The sequence below is a fragment of the Vicugna pacos genome, chromosome 16 (assembly GCF_048564905.1).
Source record: "Vicugna pacos chromosome 16, VicPac4, whole genome shotgun sequence".
NCBI lineage: Eukaryota > Metazoa > Chordata > Mammalia > Artiodactyla > Camelidae > Vicugna > Vicugna pacos.
In genome coordinates, this window is record NC_133002.1 from 33830963 (window position 1) to 33853986 (window position 23024).

The 23024-nt window shown below is 43.4% G+C and overlaps 1 protein-coding gene and 1 long non-coding RNA gene across 5 annotated transcripts; one reads left to right on the plus strand and one right to left on the minus strand.

Annotated features, from left to right (window-relative positions):
- Nucleotides 1–3139: 3139 nt before the first annotated feature.
- On the minus strand, nt 3140–21901 carry CASC3 (CASC3 exon junction complex subunit). Of its 4 annotated transcripts, none has more exons than XM_072938756.1 (14): nt 21593–21901; nt 21181–21208; nt 20838–20875; nt 10786–10944; nt 10545–10696; nt 9808–9984; nt 8950–9635; nt 7559–7623; nt 7145–7259; nt 6806–6904; nt 6336–6550; nt 5591–5713; nt 5337–5400; nt 3140–4847 (listed from the first exon to the last, which is right to left on the minus strand). In XM_072938756.1, exons 1-13 carry the CDS (start codon nt 21821–21823, stop codon nt 5377–5379), a joined length of 2112 nt encoding a protein of 703 aa, XP_072794857.1. In that variant the 5' UTR covers nt 21824–21901; the 3' UTR covers nt 3140–4847; nt 5337–5376. The 4 variants fall into 4 exon arrangements, with proteins under 4 accessions (XP_072794857.1, XP_072794856.1, XP_015103349.2 ...); XM_072938755.1 differs by having other exon boundaries at nt 3140–4852; XM_015247863.3 differs by lacking the exon at nt 21593–21901 and adding an exon at nt 21431–21530 and having other exon boundaries at nt 3140–4852.
- On the plus strand, nt 9981–14045 carry LOC140686098 (uncharacterized). Its single transcript, XR_012059599.1, has 3 exons — nt 9981–10259; nt 10684–10773; nt 13885–14045. It is a non-coding gene; the product is annotated as an uncharacterized lncRNA (long non-coding RNA).
- Nucleotides 21902–23024: the final 1123 nt, after the last annotated feature.

A 23024-nucleotide genomic window follows, 5' to 3' on the forward strand; every position in this document is an offset into this window, starting at 1 on the left:
AGTTGAGACCGCGCCCCCTCCTCCAGTCCCCGCCCAGTCCCCGCCCCTGCCCTTCCTGGGCCCGCCCCCTGGGCCGCGCGAGGCTTGAACTTGGGTGCTGGGCTGGCCACGAGAGGAACAGTTAAGGGGCTGAATGGGGTTGGGTTCAGAGCAGATGTAGACATTAAAGGCAAAGATGAGGGAGCGATTTACCAATGGAGAGGGGTTCCTAGCTCGGGGCTTACGATGACTCTTGATATCATTGCAAAAAACCCGTTCGCGCACCTTGACTCACCTACCTGAGACCTATAAAAACTGCTGATTGAATGTCTATCACTCGCAATCTCGAAAGTGTGCTCTGTTGCTATACTCACAGGAATATGTGCTATACTCACAGGAATATCTTCCTTCTGTAAGAAGGGCTGGGAAGACCTAGGATGAATTGGCATTGGTACTGGGAGCGGTACCCATCTGCCCTTTCTGGTAGGGCACAACAGATGGTGAGGGCCTGGCCTGTGAGAGGCAGGTACTGGCAGGCAGGTAGGAGCCAGGCAGGGAGCAGCAGGTTGTGGCAGGTCTAATTGGAGTGAGGAGAAGCAGTAGGCAGTGGGGAGGAGACCAGGAGCACAAGGGCACCTGAGCCCAGCCAGCAGCAGAAGGAAGCAGGGCCCTGGAGATGGGTGACAGACTCCAGAACTGCCAACCAACACCGTCAGGCATAGACAGTCCCTCTCGAGATGACATAACCATGGAGTGAGGAAAGTGCTATCAAATTTCCCTATTCCTAATGCCTATGCCCAGAGTATTCTGTCCTTAAGGGTACACTGTCCCAGGAGGAGGGTGGAATAGAGACACTCACTGTAAGCACATCAAGGTTAAGGTAACAAGGTGAGGGAGTGGCACCAGGCACCAGATGGGTTGAGGCTCCTGGGACAATGCCCCACCCCTGTTTACTGTGCACCAACCAGGCAGGGACAGGAATGCTAAAGGCTGGGAGTGGTGTAGAAATGAACAGGGTGTGTACAATCCATGTGTCACTGTGTATGCTTATCTGGTCCTATGTGTGCAAGAGCATGTGTTCACAGAAATAAAGCTTTGCACACCCATCTGTTTGTGGATTTGCAAAAAGGAACAGTAAAAAACACAATTTTGGTTAAGAAGCTGAAATAGAGATCCAAGTATCAGTTTCCTGGACTCCCTTTTTTGGATATCCCAATATCCCTGGGGTTAAGAGGGGAAACTGGCTGGAGTGGCTTGGAGCTCCCCAGGCATTTCATGAACCGAATAAGAAGAGGGGAGGGCTCCACTCCCAGCACATGCCACAGTTACCAGATTAAGCTGGTTGCCTTGGTAACGTCCTCTCTGGGCAGGATTTGGGATTGTCGGTTAGGAGGGGAAAGGAACTGGGGATGTGGAGGGTGTGGGGACTACAAATAAAAGGGTCAAAGAGACTTCAGGAAACTGAAAGCTTGGGGAAAAGGACCCTAGCACCCTCCAACTACTCAAGGATATCAAGCATAGACTAAGTTCAAGACCTTGAATCAGAGAGCAAAGCCAGCATGGAGTCATGGTCCTCCTAGAACAGCAGTGGTTATCACCCCAACTGCCCATTGTAATCCAGGGAACTTTTCAAAAACTACTGTTGCCCAGGCTACACCTCAAATCAACTAAATCAGGTCTCAGAGATGGGGCCAAGGTTCATGGTATTTTTTTAAAAGATCCCCCAGTGATTCATACAGCTAGAGTTGAAAATCACTGCCCTAGGGGGACAACCCAACCAAGTGGGCTACAGATGCTGGGAGACAACTTTGTAATTCCAACTCTTCTGCTGTTCTGAGTCTCCCGCAAGGCCTGTGTGTTGACCCGGTGGGGAGGGAGGATTGTTGGCAAGGTATCTACACTCTGTGATGGAAGGAATGGAGGGAGGGTGGTATGATTAACACCTGTGAGGAGATAGGGGCAATAGAGTTTGGGAGCTCAGCCAATGAACTTCTGGAAAGGGACAGGGCAGGGCTACTACCTAAGGTTGATCTTTCTGCCCACTGAGAGGCAGGCTGGGAGGGCAGAGAACCTGGGGGCTTTGCTGAGCTTGAGTTTCTTCTTGCTGAGCTGGTTACCAGGGCAACACAGAGAGCAATGGGATCTAACTGTAGGACTGGAGAATCAAGAGGCAGGGGTGAGGGGCAAGTATCTTAACAGGCTCATCTCTCTTTCCAGCAACCCACCCCTCAAGGCTGACTGGTATTCTTTGCATGACCCCAGATCAGGCCCACAGTCACCCATCACCCTGCAGGGAAGAAGGGAAGCAAACTGACATGATTCAAAGAGCAATTAGGGATGGGGGAAAAGTCATGGTCCTCTAGCTGTAGCAGCAGCACCAATGGGTATAGGAGGGGAAGTCCCAACTATCATTTTAAGATACACAATGATGACCATGCCCCATGTATCATGTACAAAGATTTGTGGGACCCAAGGACAGATGCTGCCAGATCCACACTAAATTCAATTGTTCCCCCACACCAGGGATAGCCTTTGCAGTCAACTTGCACACCACCAGGACCTGGAAGAGGAAAAAAATCAACTCAAAGTCAGCTACCAGGAGGCCTAGGTAACTGGCAGCATGAGCCAGAGCAGGTCCTTTAGTTGGCCCTCTTCTTTACCTGTGCTAAGATTGACAGGAGCCCTAGGCTGTGGTACTTGATACTTCAGTGCCAGCGCAAATCTTACTTTTCAAGAAGATAACCAGAAACTGACACATAACTGACTGTACCTCAATAAAAAAAATAATTTAAAAAAAAAAAGATAGCTAGCTAGCTGCGTCTTCCCCTCATGCAGGACCTGGTACAGTTTGTATTGACATCTGGTGCATTACCCTGAAAAACGTACTTGCCAAACACAAAGGCATAAGGGATACTAGATGTTCCTGTGGGTAAGCAGCATTTCACTAGTTTTTCTGCCCGTGTCTATGTGGCAATGTGATTAGGAAAACTGATCAAAAGTACGGTCACTTGTGGCCTCACAGGGACTCCTCACCTCTTTAGGCTTCCATTTCACATGTCTGAGCTGGCTTGAATTGTGACTGTGACTCTAGGGGACTGGGGAGTCCTCTTCCCTTCCTCCCAATCAAGATTCATGCAAAACACTGGCAAAGGAGCCAAGCTTACATGTCTAAATTTTATTATCTCCAAATCACAATGCCAATCACATAGGTGCACCCTTTAAAACAGTAACAAACAACAATACACATGGAGAAATTCTTGCAACACAACACAGCAGACCAACAGAGACAAATGTCACAGTGTCTTAAGGTCTGGGAATCTGGGCACGCTGCCCACTGGCTTGAGGAGACATCTTCAGGTTTAAGGCAAAGGGAACAGCCTACACAAAAGGCACAACCACCAGCTACCCCTGGAAGAATCTCTTAGTTATTTCCTCCTTAGGGGGTTATAGTTTGAGTGCCTCTCTCCCTTCCCCACCCCACACCTGTGACTCAGAGTGGTTAAGCCAGCTGCTGAAGAGAAGAAACAGAATTAGTGACATGACTCGGGGAGAGACACAACTGCCACCTTCTCCCTCAGGTTTTATAGAAGGACAGGGACAGTGGCCAATTCACCCCTGGCAGATTCAAGTGCTGCAGTAACAGGAATCTCTTCCGCAGAGGCAGCAGGGGAGTGGTTCAGTGCCATAGACAGGGAGGAAAGGAGGGAGGAGCCCTTGCCCTGAAAGTGACTGTCTTCCTTAGGCTTTAAGCCCAGGGGTGGTATCTTCTGTTTGCAAGGACAGGAGTAAAACTTAGGGAAAATAAGGTAGTAACATCTAGAACACTTATAGCCGGAAAGACATGGAGAAGAGCAATTGCAAAGGACAGGGAAGAGCGCTTACTGGGTTTGCCTCTAGAGAGATGCATTGGTCCACAGCAACTGGAAAGGGGGTGTGGCAGATGGGATAGAAAGAAGAGCAGAGCCCTCAAATGCCACTTACCTCAAAGACTGAGCCCTGAGGACTGTGTGAATACACACCCCTAAGGTGCAAAGGCTCTCACTCCACCCTCCCTTTCTCACTAAAGCATCTGGTTTGCCATCTCTCCCCACTGTTGAGACTCTGTCTTCAGTACAGAACTGAAGCCTACCAGAGTACAGAGACAGATGGAGGCTCAGAATCCTAAAAAATTCAGTCAAGAAGAAGGGCTCCTATCGCATTCATTGAGCTTTTCTCCACAATGGGACACTGTGCAGACACCTATGTTTCCACAGGGTTAGACGAGTTAAGAGAGTCCAAGTATACAATAATAAAGGCCAACCAAAAATGAAAGGTCAGCTCTTTGTAGACTTGGTGGGGGAAGACTGGTTGGTAAGTTCTCAATTATTTGGGATGCAGGGAAGAACCAAAAGAGAACTCAGAGGAGCTAGCAAACCAGAGAATGAGCTTGTTTCATTTAAAGGCAGAGAGAGAGAAAAAGAGAGAAAGAGGAAAACTAAAAGGATATCAATTTAACAATAGCAAGCCAGGCTTTAAAAACAAACATCTTAGAAAACAAAACAAACAGGGAGGAGCTCCCCTGGGAGCAGAAGACACTTGAAGTTCCCAGGAGGAAGTGAAGAAGAGCAAAAGATGTGGGCTCCTAGATGGAGACATGGGAGCCCGGACTGTCCAGATCTCTGCTCCTCTGAGCACAGCCAACTCAAGTAAACACTGGAAATGGGAGGAAGTCCACTGGTTTCTCCCTTTCTCCAACAGAGCCTGTCCTCAGAGGAAGGTGGGGGTCCCCCTCACTCAGCTGCTTGCTGGCAGGAGCCACCCTGGATCTTTGAAGCCCTCTTGGTAGTGACAGCTGTGGTATTCTCTTCTCTTCTGGGTTCTCACCTCTGCTGTCCTGACAAGGGTGGGAAAAAAGGGAAGAGCCACCAAAGTGTTAGTGGACCTTTTGGGCATTTACGACTTAGTTTCAAAAAGCTACATTTCTAAAGAACGTATCTTAAAGTAATATCCCTAAAACAAAACAACACAACAAACCCCCCATGGTCTCTCCCCTCCATAACCTTTAGAACTGGCTCTGCTGTAACACCTCAAATTTAGATTTCCCTTTTCCTTAATAAAGAATGCCCTTCTGCATTTTTTCCTTGCAGCTTCCCAAATGAAATGTAGCCAAATTAAATAATGGTTTCTACTCAACCTTGCTCTATCCACTCACAAAACAAAGAAACAGGCAAATTTTGGGATTCCTCTAAGCAACCCCCAACCCCGAGATATCCCATGATTACAACTTAAAGCATTAATTAGGTGACTGTTTGTTAAGCAAGTAAGCATGAATATTAGTTTTAAAATGTTCTAAAAGTCATAATAACTTGTATACTTACTTTTATATGATGCTAGATTTTAAATATTCAGAAATTCATATTAACTGGAACCCCTGCTTACAACCTGAAATAATAAAGTTGGAATTTGTTAGGTCATTACTAAAAAATTTGTTAGGTCATTACTAAAAAAAAAAAAAAGAAAGAAAGAAAAAACCCCACTTTCCATAGAAATACACTCAGAAAAGGAGGATAATCTGAAGAGAAGGAAGGTCCACTTATGTAGGATGTGCCCTAAACAAGGGAAGCTCTCATACCTCAGGTGGTGGAGGCTTGATGGTGACTGGCTGGGGAGTCCTCCGGGGTGGGGAGGGCTTTGGCTGCACCTGCTGCTGGGCGGGGTTATAGTAGGTCACTCCTCCATATACCTGTGATGGGGCCTGGGACCCCAAAAAGCAAGAAGGAAAAAAAACCAATTAATTCATCCAAACTGTGATGAACAGGAAATATTATTCAGGTACCAAAGTAAGAGTATATGAAATTTTTAATTTTTAAAATCTTTAAGCTGCCCTCCTTTAAAATAAAGTGATCACTCATTTCTGCCTTAATATGTCCTAACATGCTTCCCACTTCTTCAAAGTACTGCCCAATTTTCTCTAATTCCTACCATCAGCTGACAAATGGAAGAGACTGAGCTCAGTGGTGACACTCCAGATACCAGATGGTGTCAACCTGTTGAGAATTAAACAGTACAGGGCGGGGAAGGGCTGGTAAGGAGAATACAGCTCCTTTATGCAGTTGAACAAACAGTAGACATGGCCACCTAAGACATACCAAAATACCTGAATGAAACACCATTAAAGAAGCAAGAGAATAAACACATGATGGGCATTACATAAGCTGCACTTCCAGCTCCTGACCACCAAGAGGTGTCCTGGCACCACATGCAAATCAACAGCATTGAAATGATTTCTCAAATTCCTTGAGCATTCTCCCTATACTACATTCCTGTCTGATTTTTTAAAGGTTGTGTACCTAGGCAAATCTCATTAGCCATCTCACCTGCGTGTTAGGATACAGATGAGGAGGTGGTGGAGGAGGCAGCGCCCCTGGAGCATAAGGGTAACTGGGATTACCAAAGTTCATGACGCCTGGAGCAGAAAAGTAAGTCGGAGCAAGCAACTGCTGAGGTGGTGGCTGTCCTGGAGACATGGATACTGGTGGGGGATAGAGGCCTGGATTAGGCAGAGGCGCCGGTGTCTGGTGGGGATGTAAACCTGGACAGGGAGAAGAAAACAAAATTGAAACAGAAGATAATACCATTTCCACAGGATGGTCTGGCTGGACTGCTCAGCACAAACAGGCTCAGGATGAAGTCCTCAGGATGGACCCAAGAGGAGTTTGTTGCCCAAGCAGCCAAAGTGGCCAGCCTCATAAGCAAGCAGCGCAGAGCTCAGGAGGATGGGGTTTGTGAAGCTCCCAACACACATCCTCATGTACTGGAAGCATACAAGCAGAGGTGCAAAGCTTACCTGGGTGGGGAAGGTGCATTTCTGGCTGCACAATCATGCCCTGAGGAGGCAGTGGGGCAGGGCTCTCACCATGGGTATAGATTGGTCCCTGGAACTGCACTGTAAGATATCACATTGGGACTCTCATAAACCCTCACTCTTCACATCACACAGACAAGTCTTCTTGTCTCCCAAACCCTTGAAAAGATGTTCTCAATTTTCCATGTGAAGAAAACAGCAACCAGAGAATGTTTGTTAATCACTGTAAGAGGTGAGACAGGGAATTCAGGAGGCAGGAGGCTGGTCTCTTAGTTCACTTCACCTGCCAAGAAAGGTACCCCAAAATAAGAATAAACTCACGTGGATCATAGTAATGTCCCTCCATGATACTGATGTGTACAGGAGGGGCAGGAGGCTCTGGCACAGGTCTTTGCCGTTGAGATGAATAGCGTTTGGCTCGCCCACCCTGGACACCCTGAAATAAAGATAGATGTCTGAACAAGAAGACTTCCAAAGGGCTGACTCTCATCAAGTTCCACCCTCCTTTAGGCACTGCAAAGCACTTACTCAGTAATGACAGTGTTAAAAAAAATGTGCAAAATGAATTGAAAAACCAATGAAAAGCATCAAGATCTAAACCGAGATAGTACCCTGTATTTCTGAAGACCCAAGTTAAAAGAAACACAGGAAACATGGGAAAACTGATTCAGTTTAAACAGTGAGCAAGCTGTGACATGCAACCCCCTACATCTACCCTTTTCCCCCCTTCTGTACCATTTCTTCCATCCGGTTAAACTGAGGTGGAGGTCCTGCTCCCATGTGCATGTGGTTGGGCATACCTGAAATATACCAAAAAAGTCACCGCTGCAGAGCGGACAGATATGAATGGGACTAAAGATACCATCAAGAAAATGACAGGTTGAAGAATCCAACACGGGGAATAGCTTTCTTCTTTTAAACTAACAAAATTCCTTTTAAACTATCTCTGCTTCCTATCAATACCAGCATTTGGAAATTTACCCCCGCTGCCTGCCACCTTGATATAGCAATAAAGCCTTTGAACATTAAAAAATTACTTCAGTGAGAAAATTGCAAGTTCAAAACTTCCCCATTAAATACTTCCCTGTACAGAATTCCTGGGAGGTTATCATTAGTACATTAGATTATCAAACACATTGAAAAATCTCAGCCCTAAAGTTTCGGAGCAACAACTGGACAGGGGAGGATGTTCTAAATCTACCTGATCATTCCTGCCACAGAGGTCTGGGCTAGGAAGTATGGGAAGAGATTCCCCTCTGGCTGAAGGAACATTCAGGACAAAAAAGGAATGTCCTAGAGACTATCTTCCAGTGATAAGGCACTGGCAGGAGAGTGAACTCCTCTATCCAAAGATCAACTCCAGGTCCAGTTTAGACTATCTTCGTTTTTGGTGTTCAAAAATCATGCACACCAGAGAAGGATGCTGAAATCCCCAGTCCAGATGAGGAATTCCAATCTTTAAGTTCGAATTAGATGTCAAAAACTAAGGAAAAGGTCCTTTGATCTCTCTGATTGGAAGAAGAAAAAATGAATGGGCAAGAAGGGTGGGAGATAGGTCCTAGTCTCCAGCATTGTGCTGTCCAACATGATACCCACTAGCCACATGTGGCTATTTAGATTTCCATTAATTAAAAGTTTAGTTTCTCAGTCACTCTGTCCACATTACAAGTATTCAAAAGCACCATCATTACAGAAAGTTCTACTGGGCATCTTGGCTCTAGAAGATTGAGGAAATTTGAGAGGCTTTCCTTTCAAAGAGATTAGAAGATACTCATCCAAATTCAAATGCAGCTTCTGCCTTCAAACATTTAACCATTAGCTCAAATAATAAGAACACTGCCTTCTTCTACTTTTTCCACAGAGAGTGGTAAAGGGTTCTGCACTCAGGAGCTCAATATTGATGACTGACCAGTTAATAGTAAGCAAAGTAGTGGGGTAGTCTTGCATAATAGATAAAATGGCTCTAGGATCTTTGGATGAATGTATCTATGAATCCACCTGTTTCTTGTAGTTAATGAAAATAAAGATATCATCAGACACCACAACCCTGAGAGACTTAAGTCCCATGCCCCTAAATCCAATGATGCAAAGAGAATAAAGCTAGTCACTAACCCTAAGATACCTACCCCGAAGCTCACGTGACTGCAGGAATGAAGGCTGCCCTGGGCTCCAATTCTGTTCTGCTATATTTAGTTGTGCCACATCTTGTTCAAGTCCACCTGTAGTAGAATCCACTGGGGCCTCCCAGTTCCCAGTCTTAGCAGGTGGAGGAGGGGTAGTTTCTGGGACTGGAGGTGCTGAGGTCAGCCCTTCAGGTGGAGGAGGCACCTCCTCTGCAACCTTGACTGCATCTCCAGCTTTGATTCTGGTTCTTCTTGCCCGGGAGTAGGATTTCTTCTCAATAGGCCTGTCAGGGGCCGGTGGTGCAGCGTCAGGAGTAGGATTTGCTATCTCCGGAGCCGCCTCTTCCTTCTCAGGACTGCCAAGCACTTGAGCATCTGCTTCTGGAGATGGATCCCTGACAGGAGTCTGCTCCAGGCGCCGGGACCGGTAACTAGTCTCATGTTTAACAGTCTCACCAGACCGGCCAGCATGCTGTCCACCAGCTTCCACAGATCTAAAACCAGCACGACCTTCCTTGAAGCCCCCAGATCGAGAGTAATTCCTGGGAGCAGACATGCGGCCAGTACCTGCAGCATTCCTGTTGATAAATGTCCTCGGTGGTAGGGTGCCCCCAGGACCCTGGTGGCGATGGGACTTATTTGGCCGCTCACCAATCCAGTTTGGATCTCTCTGTGGAGGACTTCCAAACCTGAACAAATGGAGAGTGGAGAAATAACAAGTAGGGCCACTAGAGATATAAACTGAGGGTCACAGAAACTTCCACTATTCCTCATCCATTCAATTATGAGCTAGAATGGCATTTCAAAAAGCAGAGTTTTTTCCTGCAAATACCAACAGTGTAGGCTCCCAAATTTCCTCACCTGGGTTTCCGGATTCTTCGGGGTTTGATGTCATCAGGATTGTGAGCTGAGCGGATGTCATAGCCATAAAGAGCAATGAGCTCCTGGCGGGACTTGGGAGCCTGTTCATCTTCCCGAAACTTGTCATGCTCCCAGCGACCCTCATCCTTCCATAGCTTTCGCTGACGTCCCTTGGGTCTGGTTAAAACCAGGGAAAAGTGTCTTAGGTTGGCAGATTCTGCCAAATAAAGATGTTCATGAAATAAACAGGGCTGGGCAGGGAAACAGCAGGAACGCAGGTAGTCTCTCCATCTTCCTAGACAGGTTATACAAAACGGGCCTTCCAAAAGCAAGAGGGCATCACAGCACCCTAGGGCCCATGGGCTCAAATTTAACAGAAACAAAAATGAGGAAAGACTTCACTTCAAACTACTTGGCACTCTGGAAACACTTCTCTCCTCTAAAATACCTGTGTAAGTATTTCATATCCCCAGAGGCCTTGAGCCTCAGAGTACTTAGGAAGGCAGTGGAAGTGTGGGTCTGGATCCCAGCTCCTCCACTAAGAATTACTAAATGTGCTAAGCCTTACTTTGCTCATTTGTACAAGAGGGATAATCATAATATTTACCTTAAAATGTTGTGAATGGTAAATGAGACAATACAGGTGAAGCATTTAGCAAAGTGCCTGGCACAGCAAAAGCACTAAATACATACTAACATAACTAACATATTGCATAGCAGTAGCAAGTGGCTGTTACCTGACTTCCTCCTCCTGAGTCTGCCCTCGAAGATCATGCTCAAAAAAGAGCCCTTTCCGGGGTATGTATGCTGGGTTCTTCCGATCTTCATCATCATCCAAATGCTTAGGGCCCTTTTTACCGACTTTGTTCTCCACAGGCTCTGTGCTTTCCTGTTGGACAGAAAAAGGGCTCCTTATTTACTCCAAGGTTAAGAGCCTCTATTCCAGAACCCAAACGGAGGCCTCTGGTGAGTACTAACCTGTCCATCCCCACTTTGCCTCTCTCCAGTCACAGTGCCTTTGCTGTCAGGCTTTTCTTCTCCCTTCTCTTCTTTTGCTGAAGAATTAGCAGCATCATTGGCTTCTGATTTCAGCTCCACTTTGGAGTTTTCCTCTTCACTGTACTCCCCTTCATCACCCTGAAAAAAGTTTCCCTGTCAGCCATGGAGGTAAGATCTGAACAGTGCATTTTTAAATTTTCCATTCTTTAGGAAAACATCTAACAAATTTTACTACAATGTAAGAATTAAAAGTAAATGTATCAATATTCTTACTAAAGTTTCTACAGAACAGAAGCATTGTTAAAATAGTAAAAAGCACATTTAAAAATATATATATATATACATACATGTGCTATAATAGATCCCTGTGGGTTTTCCAGGAAGATATGCAAGGAACTGTTAACAACGGCAGCCTCTTTCACTAAACTTATCATGATAATCATTTCATGATGTTAAGTCAAATCATTATGCTGTACACCTTAAACTTATACAGTGCTGCATGTCAATTATATCTCAATAAAACTGGACGGGGGAAAAAAACACAGTGGCAGCCTCTAGGGAAGGAGCCCAGGGGATATGGATGGGAGGCCTTTAAGTGTCTAGTATACAGAAGGAGCTTTATCTTCGTCAATAATTTCTCTCTCTCTCTCAGTGAATTGTCTCTTAAACATGCAGGGCCTAATAACTATACTCAAACTCAAGTTGTGAATACTCTCATTTCAAAATGGCCTAGAGCAGACATTCCCATCCTTTGAAACTATGTGAACTCCCTTTTAGGATTTAAAATTTTCATGGATCCCCATGAGACTATAGCTCAGTATAGTATCCACTGACTGAGAAAACATGTAATGACAAACAACTGCTAGACATTCAATAATACTTTAAAATACATTTGCATTATTCATTAATACATATTCAAAGATAGTGGTACATAAAGGTGGGAGGTGTAGATTTAGTCTATAGATAATGAGAGTAGAGCTAGTGAATTTGCAAATCCTTTTAACTCCATGATTTCTTGAAGCACTATTACCCTCAAGTTGGAAAATAGTGGCTTACATTTTGATGTCTATGATATGAATACTAATTTTCTGCAGCATGAGAGTCCCTTAGCCCACAACTCTGTTCAGAATGACAATCATAAAATTTTGACTTGGAAAACTTTAGAAAAACTTGTACAACCATCACACCTTAAAAATGAAAAAAATTAAAGCCCAAGTGCTCTCTCCTCTCCACCTTCTTGCCTGTCTTACCAAATCAAGACTGGATAATCCAATCAACTATATTTCAATTTTAAAAAGATTGGATGATTGGGGGAAACTCGGTGAAGAGTACACAGGACCTCTCTGTACTTCTTTTTAAACTTACTGTGAATCCGTAATTATTTCAAAATAAAGCAATAACGAAAAATTTTGGGAAAAAAAAAAGACTGGATAATCCCAACATACAGAAAGTGTTGGGTCTCCCCAAAAAAGAAGGATCCTTAGGGCATACTCTAAATAGGGGCCACTAGAAAAGACTGGGTAGAAATCAATTACACTTCAACTGAAAAATAAAAAAGGGTTAGACAGTAGCGGTGTGGCTACTTCTAGGCAGGGAAAAGGAGCAGCTAAGGCTCATGTTAATGGGACTGGCTTTAGATTAAAGTTACTCTCATATCCTTGTCCTCTAAAGGCTTGGACCTAAGGAGGCAGAGCTATAGACTAGGGAAGTACATTTAGAGACCTGTAAGGACACAAAGTAATGAGTTCAAGGGAGGGTAGGGTGGTCTAGTTTCCACTGCTGGGTTAACATGTCACAGTACCAGTATACCTCTGCCACCTGGTAGGTACATGTACATTGGTCTCTTATTCTCCTATTGGGTCTGACCCTCAACCTGAACCAGACCATCTCCTAACTCCAGACCCAGGAAGGCCTCAGGAATCTGGTCAAAGAGAATCACTGTGAGATTCCTGATGAAGCAAGCTCTCAAGCTCTAAGTTTCGGATCTTTTTTTGAAATAGGGTTGAGTCTGCCTGATTGATCCAAACAAGGCAATTAATAATTCCCCTTTCCCTTAATTTCCTACTCAGCATCAGGATATTTCAGCCTCTAAGTGTTTTGGGTTAGGATTCCTAGAAAGGTGATACTGTTACAAAACCCACAGAACTGAGGAGGATTGCCTGACCACGCCCACACTATGAGAACCAAGCCTTTACCTACAGCTTTTTAACAACCAAGTACCCTTGATTCTTTCCATTTTCCGTCAATCACAGTAAGTTTTCTCTCCTCTTGAGTCGGGGATAGGTGGGTGTTAATCATTTAGTTCTTTCCTTGGTCCTATGTTCCCTACAGGTTTTGTAGCAGAAATTGCAAGAATCTTGCTTGGTGTATAAGTGACCTCAACTCATTACTCCCCCCACCCCCTCCACTGACTGAATTCAAACATCTTAAAATAGTATCAGCACAATTAATGACAACTTTGTTTTATGCCCTATCCTCTCTAGTCTGTGGTGGAATGTCAAATGAGGCAACTCTTTTATTCCAAATGAGAATCTAATTTTGTTTCCAGGGCAGGACAGAAAGATACAAATGGCACAGTGCTGAGGAGACTCCAAATCAGAGTCAAAGTCTGGTCTCACTGAAGCCAAGGTGCTAACCTACGGTCAAGCCCCTTTGGCTATGGGCTGACATCAAAACCCTTTTTCAGGGACAAACTCTCCTACTGCTGACTCTCTCATTCAGTGAACACTTTTCCCAACTCTAAAGCCTAGCTCTCCTCTGAAGCAACTGCGTTCCTGGCAGAATTCTCATGCAGAGGGTTTAGCTCATTTTTCCACTCCCCACATATTGCAGAGTAGGAGGTAAAATTTGTATCTCCCTCATTCTCAGTGTCTCTAACTCTGCCACCACATTTTAAACTCCTGCTTCTCTGAGGCTTCTATCACCTAGCTATACAGGTATCCCCTGCTTTTTGAAAGTTCACTTTTATGAAAGACCTACATTAGTACCTGTTTTCATAAACTGAAAGAAATTTTAAGAGAATTTTTGTTGTAAGAAAAAAGGCAAAAGTGAAATTAGCACTCAATGTTTGTTTTGCAGTGAGCTGTCATCCAGGTAGCTCCGCACCCCAAGCAGAGAGCGGCACAGCCAAGCTCCTTCCCTGGGAGCTACACTCAGCCTCTCACCGTTAAGGCGCCACAGCTCTGAACCATGATTGTGAGCATCTGTGCTTTATCTCAATTTATTTTGTGCATCCCTTAGCAAGATGTGTCCTAAGGTCATTGCTTCTTAACTTTATCCATTTCAGCTTACGAAAGGTCTCACAGGGATACTCAAGGGGGAAACCTGTACCTCTGTGCCTCTGCCTGGGCCCACCCGGTCACTGACTTAAAGACTTTGGCAGTGAGTTCACAGTCTTCACCTCCACTTCAGTCATCCACTTCCACATACACAATCCAGACCAGTCTCACCTGGAACTGCTACACATTTTGTTAACGTAAACCTGACCCACTTTAAAAAAAACTTAAATTTAAATGCCCCAGACTTTGATCAAAACTGCCACATGCAAAAGAATGAAGTTAGACTCTTATGTTACACCTTACACAAAAATTAACTCAAAATGGACCAAAGACCTAAAATATAAGAGCTAAAACTATGAAACTCTTAGAAGAAAACATGACTTTTGATTTGGCATAAATTCAGCAAAAGCTTCTTAGATATGACACCAAACACACAAGCAACAAAAGAAGAAACAGATATACTGGACTTTATCAAAATTGAAACTTTACATGATCAAGAAAGCGAAAAGACTACCCAAAGAATGGGAAAAAGTATTTGCAAATCATGTCTCTGGTAAGAAACTTACATCTAGAATATATAAAGAACTCTTACAGCTCAATAATAAAAAGACAATCCAATAAAAAAACAGACAAGGTATCTGAATAGCCACTTCTCCTAGGAAGATACACTAACGGCCAATAAGCACAAGAAAAACGCTCAAATCATTAGTCATTAGAAAAATACAAATCAAAATGAGATATCATTTCACACTGATTAGGATGGCTACAATAAAAAAATCAAGACAATAGTAAGTGTTGTTGAGTATGCGGAGAAATTGGTATCCCCATACATTACTGCTGAGAATGTAAAATGGTGCAGATGCTTTGGAAAACAGTTTGGCAATTCCTCAAACGATTAAACAGAGTTACCATATGACTCACAACTCCTACACAATTCCTACATACACACCCAAAAGAAATGAAAACATACATCCACACAAAAACTTGTACACTAGTGTTTACAGCAGCATTATTCACAATAACAAAAAAATAGAAACCCAATGTTCATCGTTGGACGAATGGATAAATAAAATGTGGTATAATCATACAACACAATATCATTCAGCCATAACAAGGAATGAAGCAATGATGCAAGCTACAGCTTGGATGAAAACCTTGGCAACATTATGCTAAGTGAAAGAAGCCAGTCATATTACATTATGTTATCATATATATGATTCCGTTCATACCGATGGCCAAAATGGAGAAATCTCTAGAACAGAAAGATTTGTGGCTGCTTAAGGCTGGAGGGAATGAGGATGGGAACTGCAGAGGGTGGATAACAACTAAAGGCTGCAGGATTTCATTCTGAGGTGACGAAAATGTTCTGAAATTGACTGTGGTAATAGTCACACATATTTGTATATACTAAAAACAACAGAATTGTTTACTTTAAATGGGTAAGTTGTGGAGGTGGGTATAGCTCAGTGGTAGAATGCAGTGCTTAGCACTTAAACCTGGGTTTAATCCCAGGTACTTGCATTAAAAAAAGAAGAAGAAGAAGAAATAAACCTAATTACCCCCCCATTTTTTTTAAGTATTAATAAATAAACAAATGGGTAAATTGAATGGCACATAAATTATATCTCAATAAAGCTGTTTTTAAAAATAATCCTGCCTGTTATTCCTGATCTTCCCCAGTTATTCCCTTACCCTCTCATCTCCAGCTTCTTCAGACATCCACTCCCTTGACCCTTCCACATTCTCCCTACCAATCAGCCCTTTTCCACACTCACTTCCCTCTCTCCCTAGACTCTATGGCCCACTCATTTCAATCACTACTAGCAACTCCCGCAAGCCCCCTACTCCCATGGGCCCAGGACTAGATTAACCAAAAGGTCTGCTTTTTCTAGGCCTACAACGAGACTACTGATTATCACTACAGGGAGTTAAAAAAAAAAAATCATACAACTTCACACATCAGTGTCACCTCCAATCTCAACTACTCAAACTATCTTTAGTCTCAGAACTCCTGCACTGTCCCGCCACCAACAACCATTCTTGATGTCCTTCCTTCTATTTCACAAGGAAAACAAAACAAAGAATGCAATACTAGCTTCCTCCTCATACACCTTTCCTTCCCACCCCTCTATAATTATAATGAAGATGTTTTTCTTGTCTGGTTCCTATTTCTTCTCACATACTCAGTCAAGGACACCAGTATACTTATTACCTCTCTCTCCCTTTTCTTTCCTTTTCTACTCATTTCTTCAATTTTTAGCCATACTTGAGTCTCCAACTTTAAAAAATAACTCCAAACCTTCTCTTGACCTCATAGACTTCTTTCCAGCTATCCTCTCTCTAGCCTCCCCTCCATAGTCAAATTTGTTTAAAACATTTTCTTGGAGGGTTCTGGGAAAACGGCAGCAGCATAGTTTTTGATCTTTTCAAATATATACATGAAATGGGAGCTTCTGACAGCAAAATCAAAGCCCTCTGGACAACATTCACAACAAAACTAGGTTACAAGATACAAAATATCAATAGCCACAAGATCTCCATCAGATTGGTATCAGTGCTGGAGAAAGTAGAGAAGTCAACGGACATGAAAGTAGGAGAACCCTGAACTAGTCAACAGTATTCAATAGAACGCAAAACTGAACACAACAGCTGAAATCAGAAGGGGCTTTACTCTCTACAACATGTGAGCTTAAAAGGGTCCTGCAGTGAAAAGGTCTGAAAGGGCTACAGCAGTCTAACCTCTCTGAAATCCTGAAACCAATCTGGCTGCCAAGGTTCCTTTTAAGAATAGGGTCCCATACTGAAGATAAAACTGTTGAGAAGAGAATCAAACTGAGCAGAAGAGGCACAAAAGAAATGAAGGAAAAGAGAAGGTCCAAACCCAGTTAGAGAAGGGAACAAAAGCAAGAAATCTCAGAAAGTAAAAAAAGAAAAAAGAAATCTCAGAAAGTAAGTTACCACATTATTTAACACTACTACAGGGCAACAACAGAAGAGGGAGCTCTTTCATGAAAAAGCTACTCTGAGCCATACTACCTTTGAAAATCAGGAAAAGTAATTTTACATAAAAATCAACAAAAGAAAAATACAGAGGCCAAACCCCATACAAACTTACTATGAGAAAAAAAAAGTAGAAAAGCATTCCTATAATGAAAGCATGCCAGAAAGACATGTGTATATCATATCAAAATTATAACTTCTATTTCAAAATAAGTAAAAAAGTAAGAATATTACATAAGGCATAGAAGAACGTCATTCAGAATTAGAAAAATTCAAAAATGAAATGAAAGAACTCAGGAAGGCATTAAAATGTTTAAAAAATCATTTCAAATACAAAGTCTAAAACTAGAAGGAACACAAGAGTGAATAATAAATACAATAATGCCTTATGAGAAATAAAAAGTGAAAAAGAAGAAAATATTTAAAGATCAAAAGGAAGTGAACAAACAGATAAAGAGGATTAGAGAGAAAGGGTGAAGTACCAAAGACAGGAAAAGAATATTTGGACAGAAGTTTCACAACATACTATACGGCACATCTCATATCTGTGAGCACTGACCTAGAATGATGAACTCTAAGACAAATTCTAATAGAATTATTGGGCCTTAAAAAACATATATACTAGGAACATCTAGACAAAAATAGCAAGGACTTGTAAGGGAAAGAAAATCAGGTGGGCGGAGGGTAATAGCTCAGTGGTAGAGCGCCTGCTTAGCATGCATGAGGTCCTGGGTTCAAATCCCCAGTACCTCCACTTAAAAAAAAGAGCGAGAAAGAAAGAGAATTAGGTGATCATCATTCAGTTCTGTGCAAGACAAAAGCTTTGGCTCACACTGGTATCTTCCAGATCCATGGAAAGACAATTCACAAGAAATACAAAGGACAGACAGAGCATGCTGAGTTGAACCATTAGTGAGCAACCTTCAAAATCTTTTCAAAAAGACACACTGTAAAGAAAAGAGAGGGATGAAAAACTAACCTGTGGACTAACATATAGATCAAATTTTAAGTAATAGGCAAGACTAAATGTCTAGGTAAATACCGTTAGTAACCAAGAAGTAATGCAAGCAAGTAACAGATTACTATGAAAGGCAAGATATCAAGTCTTCTCCAATCTAGACCTGTGCTGTTCAATAGGACTTTCTGGGATGATGGAAATGTTTTTATCTACACCCATGTGGCTACTCAGTACTTAAAATGTGGCTACTGCAACTGAGGAATTGAATTTTTAAGTTTAATTAGTTTAAATAGCCACATTTGGCTGATGACTACATTTGACAAAGCAGAACTACACCCCCCTCTTAAATTTCATACAATACATACTAGATACTGCCACTTGAAAGTCCCACATGTTCCTCAATCTCAAATCATCCAAAACAACCTAACACTGTCCTTTCTGAAATCTCCTCCTCCTGTGGTCCCTTTCTTAGTGAATAACACCATTCAGCAACCTAGGCATCCCTTTGACTCCTTTTTAATTCAGGCTCCATTTTCAGTCAATTAAGAAGTTCTGTTAGTATCACCTAAATATCTCTTAAATCTGTCTATGTCTTGCCAGTCCCTCTGCCAGGTATGTCCCTTCTTCAGGGCACCACCATGTTCCTTGGACTATCCTAACAACCTCTTAACAGCTCTGTCTTCAGTCTTGCTTTATCCACTGTTCATCCTCCATTCAAGTCTCCAATAGCCTTTCCTTCCTTGCTATTAGGGTAACATCCAAACTCATTTATATACTGTATGGGAAACTGCTATAAATTCAGTCACCAAATCCCACTGAACACTCCATACTGCCTGACAGTCTTCCTAAAGTTTCCATTCTCCAGTGACTGCTGCAAACATTCCTCACTCCAAAACCTCTTATCTCCCTTATACTCTTTGTAGATAACTTTACCACTGACTTCAGAGAAAATAAACCATCTCATCACCACATTCTGTCAATTCCATAGCCTAAACAATTTTCAGCACTGTCCACTTCTATTTTCACTGCCACCACTCCACACCACTTCCTAGACTTCCCCAATAGCTTTAACTAGTTTTTCTGTCTCTAATGTTGCTTCCATCAGATCAATTCTCCCCATTGCACATGAAGTAACTGTTATAAAAATGATAAAAATTCTCAAATATTACTGTGTATAAGCATCAATGTGGGATCTTGTTAACATATAAATGTCTGCATTTTCCCTCCCTCTGCAAGATCCTGTTTCAGTAGGATTTGTTGATGTAGGTGTTGCTTGGATCTGACAAACACTGCTTTAAAATTTAAGCCTAACCTGTATCACATTCTTGTTTAAAACGCTATTATACTTTTTTACTTCCTTAGAATAAAATCCAAATACTTTTTAACCTGGCTTATAAAGTACTTTAAGATTTGGACTGAGACTCATCACTTACCACTAGTCATACTAGACTTTTCATATCCTCCAACTCACAATGCAGTACATCCCTTCCAGTTTTTCTTCCCAGACTGTTCCCTCTGCTTAGAAAACTGACTAATTTCTACTAATCTTTCAGGTCTCTATTTGAACATTCGACCCTCCAAGCATTTCCAAAGACTCTAAACCCAGTTAGCTTCCCCTGTTATGTGCTCCTAAAGCACCCTCTGCTTCCAATACCATGACACTTACCAAACATTATTATAATTACCTACTTAACTGTCTATATTTTCCCCCTCTGATCTGGAATGTAAATTCCATGAAGGCAGAACCATATCTGTCTTTTACTCCAGTACAACTCCTGGCACTGGGAACAAGTAAGCCCCTGCATTCTCTGGCCTGGTCCCTGCTCACTAATTTGCCTTTATTTCTGGTATCCATCCTGTCCCAACAATGTTCCAGTCACACCAAACTACTTTCAAATTTCCAAATATTCAATCATCTCTCCTGTCTCTGGGCTTTTGCAGCTGTTGTTCCCTCTGCCTAGAACATGCTTTCCCTGGTTAACTCCAATTTATTCTTCCCTGACTAAGATGGATTTAGTACCCGGCCATTAACACCTTACTTAACCCTATTCCCTAGCAGTTGTCCGTCCCTAAGCCCTATGATTGCCTCAATGTTTGTCTGACTTCCTTACTAATTCCCCTCCAGGGCTTAATGGAAAGTCTAATACGTAGTAACAGTTCTCTAAAAATGTATATAATGAACCTTTGATCCACAACCCAGATCCTCCTGTATATAACTCCCGGACCAAAATGCAGAACTCAGGGCTCTATTCAACAATCCAAGGAAACAAAGAGCCATTCTGATAGCATCTCTAGTAGTTTATCCAATCAAAACAAGCAAGCTCACAAATTTTGGCTTAGGGAAACTTTCTGCTAAAGACAGATAAACTCTATAAACTTAGGGATGTTTCTGACACAAACACTCAGAATCCTACTCTTTTGCGGTCTTCAGATAAACTCAGAAAAAATACCCAACTGGCTGGCTTCACTACCCAGGCATCATAAAGTGGCCTATCAAACATCCTGTGAAGAGCTTCAGGATGTTCTCATTCTATTATTTAGAACCTTATTTTCTTCAGACAGGGTGAAAAACTACTAATAACAGTGTAACACACATGCCCTGAAGAGGCTTATACAATGCTTCCCTTGCTATAACTTAACAAGACCTTCCTTTTATAATAAGTTTTCAGCAGCATAAACAAAGACTGCACAAGAGGAGTTACAAGTAGGTCATGGTACTTTTGAATCACAGGTGTGTACAGTTTTTAAAATACATTTTGCAACCTATATCATAGAAAAAAGAACCTATTACTCACTTCTGAGTCTTCTGCGCTTTCATAATCCGAGAGAACAGCTGAAAGAAAACAGAAACATGTGAAAAAAAAAAGCAACAGAAATTATAATTACATCTCCTGACTGCTTTTGGTGGGTCAAGCTAAAACTCTCATTTAATTCTGACATTAACCTATGAAGTAGATAAAATTATAGTCCCCATATACAGATGGAAAACAGATTGAAAGCGTATGCTCTTAAGCACTATGCTACAAAGAGCCACTCTGTGGTACCCTCCCCTAAATCCTTAACAGTCTGAGTGGATGTCAATTGCTGGAAATAAGTGACCTGAGTTTATGGACAAAAAACTGTCATGACGCTACTCACCATCGCCCTCGATACCATCTTCACTCTCCTGAAGGAAAAGAGAAGACATGGATTAGTTCTGTGATTTGCAGAGGGTAGACAGCTCAAGACTGAACACAAAATGGTTGGAAAGGGAGCCAAGGAAAGGTGTATCTTTAAGGTAGCATCCGAGGGAGGTCCTGTCTCTTCACCTCCAACCCCAATTTCTGAATAAACATCCGCTTTCCATGCGCAGCAGCTCCGCCCTCCCTCCAGAAATCCCCAACCCCACCTCTTCCCTAGGGGCTCCAGATGCAAACCGCACTGGGATAGCTCTCCTTTTCTGGAACACATCACCCCCAGCATCTACCATCGACTCCCAGCTTGGCATCCTCGCCTACGCCCCGCCCCCCGGCCCGGCCCGGCCCGGCCCGCCCCGCCCGCGCGCACTCACACACTCCGACTCCTCCGCGCTCTTGACCCCCCCGCTCTCCAACCGCCGCAGATGAAGGGCCCCGGCTCGACCTCCGCGCTGGGACGGCAGAGAGCCGCTGCCGCCGCCTCCAGCGCTACCGCTGAAGCTCCCGCCGCCCCGGGCCTGGGAACCGCCGCTGTCCGAGCCGGAAGCACCAGATTCTTCGTCCTCGGTGTCCTGCGAAGCGCGCTGCCGCCGCCGGTCCGCCATCTTACGGAGAACGGCCGCGGCGGGCCAGTTCCTGACATACCGCGCCCATCGCAGGGGCTGCCGGGAGCCGAGAGCTAGTCCCAGCATGCTTCACTTGGGGCGCCTGTCGCCCGCTTTTATAGGGGGCGGGGTTGGAGGCGAGGCTGGCGGCCTGCGGGACGTTGACGGGCGGGCGGGACTGCGTAAACCGGTGACGTGAGGAGGCGTGGCGCGGCCCCTGACTTCCCCTGGGTAGGGCCGGGGGCGAGGGAAGCTTCACTGGGGCAACTCCTGCGGCTCGTCGCCCGGCCATCTTGGGCGCTCCAAGTGGATAGCGTTGACTTGTCACAGCTTCACTGCGGCACTGGAGCTGTTTCACTGTTTTCTTTTTCCATTTCTCGTTTCTATGTACGTTTGAAGCATATCGTTTTACCGCATTCGTTTGCTTGGTAAAACCGCCAATCCAGGTAAACCTTTGAAGCCGTTGTGCTGCATCAGGTTTGTCACACCAGCCCATCTTAAGCTAAAGGGCAGAGGAGAAACCAGCTGTCTGTAGGGAAGCCCGAGGATTTAGTGTTGCAACACTACAGTGTTTTCCCTGTATTCTCATTTCCTCTTCCCTCTTCATGTGGCTTCTCACCCCAGCCATCACCTCTCCCAAAGTGCAGACTGGTATGATGGCAGTCTTACCAACATTTTAGAACCGATTTAAAAAGAGGTAATCACAGGAACCGGCGTTGCTTCAGTATCCTGACGTGATTTCCTTCTTGTTAACGGTTGCCAGACGGTAGATGAAGGCGTGCTCTGATTTTGGCAAGACATTTTTCAACAATGAAAAAAATCAGTATTTTTTATGTGGGCCATAGTTAGAACGCACAAGAAGCGTGAATACGCAAGAAGCGTGAGCTATTAGTGCATCTACAGGAGTGCACATTAATATACACCAGATAAAGGTCACTATGGCATAGCACAGCATTCTGTGCTGTGTAATATTTTTATAAATCATATGGTTAAGGATCCTGATGCTTATCCAATTTATGGACAATATGAAACTAGAAGGCATTCTGAATGTCTTAAGAGAGATACCCAGGATCCAAAAAGATCTCAACTGGTTAAAAAAGAGTCCAAATGTGACAACTTGTAAATACACCTCCAAAAACCAACTGGCTGCGTTCAAAATGGAGGATGTATGATCTAATGAATGTTTAAAGGTTCCAAAAAA